General features: G+C 39.8%; 1 protein-coding gene across 1 annotated transcript; it reads right to left on the bottom strand.

Annotated features, from left to right (window-relative positions):
* Nucleotides 1-315: 315 nt before the first annotated feature.
* LOC107802004 (secreted RxLR effector protein 161-like) lies at nucleotides 316-765 on the bottom strand. Its single transcript, XM_016625440.1, has one exon. It carries the CDS (start codon nucleotides 763-765, stop codon nucleotides 316-318), a length of 450 nt encoding a protein of 149 aa, XP_016480926.1.
* Between the last annotated feature and the right edge of the window lie 1,016 nt (nucleotides 766-1,781).

Raw genomic sequence — 1,781 nt, 5'->3', positions numbered from 1 at the left:
ATCGAGGGATCAAGTCCTTAGCTTGGTTTTATCAACCCTAGTGCCAAGCGATTCCTTTCAAAGTATTCTTTGCTCAGTACTTTCATAAATATGTCTGCAATTTGATCTTCAGTGCTGCAAAATTTCATACATATGAGCTCTTTTTCGACATTGTCTCTGAGAAAATGGTGTCGCACATCGATGTGATTTGTTCTCTTATGTTGAACTGGATTCTTGGCCATGTTGAGTGCATTGGTATTGTCACAGTAAGGGCACACAATCAGAAAACACATCGAAATCTTCTAGCTGATGCTTGATCCACAACAGTTGAGCACATCAAGAGGCAGCTACCACACACTCAGCTTCAGCAGTTGAAAGGGACACTGAGTTTTGTTTTCTTGTGCCCCGTGAGATTAGACACAAACCCAGAAAATGTGCCATACCAGAAGTACTTTTCCTATCCACCAGATAACCAGCATAGTCAGCATCAACATACCCTATCAAGTCAACGTTATCTCCTGAGGCATAGTAGAGAACCAGGTCTTCTGTTCCTTTGAGATACCTCAGAATTCTCTTTGCAGCCTTTAGATGAGACTTCTTTGGATTGGATTGAAACCTGGCACAGAGTCCCATACTAAAAACAATGTCTGGTCTACTTGCTGTGAGATACAGAAGTGACCCAATAATGCCTCTATACATAGTCTCGTTTATAGGAGAATTAGGTTCATCCATATCAAGGCGAGTGGCAGTGGAAATAGGTGTATCAATGATCTTTGAACTCTCCATCTCAAATCTTTTCAGAAGCTCTTTGATGTACTTTTGTTGATTGTGCCCCGAGGAGTTTGCTTAACTTGTAGACCCAAGAAGAAATTCAATTTCCCCATCATACTCATCTCGAACTCACTTCCCATGAGTTTTTCAAATTCCTAAAACAATGAATCGTTTGTTGCTCTGAAGATGATATCATTAACATAGACTTGCTCAATGAGCAGGTTCCTCCCTCGTTTCTTTAGAAATAAGGTGTTGTTAATTTTTTCTCTTGTAAAGGCATTTTCTAGAAGAAATCTGGACAACCTTTCATACCAAGCACGAGGAGCCTGCTTTAGTCCATATAGTGCCTTGTCAAGTTTGAAAACATGCTTAGGATGTTCATGATTCTCAAATCCATGAGGTTGCTTAAAAAAGACTTCTTCTTTTAGAAAGTCATTCAGAAATGCACTTTTGACATCGATTTGGAACAATTTGAATTCTATATGAGACGCAAAGGCAATGAGGATTTTGATTGCCTCCATTTCAGCAACTGGAGCAAATGTTTCATCATTGTCAATCCCTTCTTCCTGATTGTAACCTTGAACTACCAGCCTTGCCTTGTTTCTGGTTATGTTTCCAAACTCATCAAGTTTGTTTCTGAATACCCACCTGGTTCTTATAACAGTTCTGTTAGTAGGTCGTGGAACCAGGTTCTATACACTGTTTCTCTCAAATTGATGGAGTTCTTCTTGCATAGCTGTAATCCAATCAGCATCTTTTAATGCTTTCTTGATATTCTTGGGCTCAATTTGAGAGAGAAAAGCTGAGAAGGCAAGCGCGTTTCTTGCCTTTGATATGGTTTCAATTCCTAAATCAAGAGGAGTGATCACATTATCTAGAGGATGTGGACTTTTGTGTTTCTAGTTAGACACCCGAACCTTGTTGTGGGATGGTCCATGTATTTCTGAATGTGATTCTCTCTCTGCATGAGGGGTCCCTTGAACTGCATCAGCAACTTTATTTTCATCTTCAGTTGTTGTGATTGTGGAACC

This window comes from Nicotiana tabacum, chromosome 12 (assembly GCF_000715075.1).
Source record: "Nicotiana tabacum cultivar K326 chromosome 12, ASM71507v2, whole genome shotgun sequence".
In the NCBI taxonomy this organism is placed as follows: Eukaryota; Viridiplantae; Streptophyta; class Magnoliopsida; order Solanales; family Solanaceae; genus Nicotiana; species Nicotiana tabacum.
Note: the sequence above shows the minus strand (reverse complement) of the source record. Positions and strands in the feature narration are given on the sequence as shown.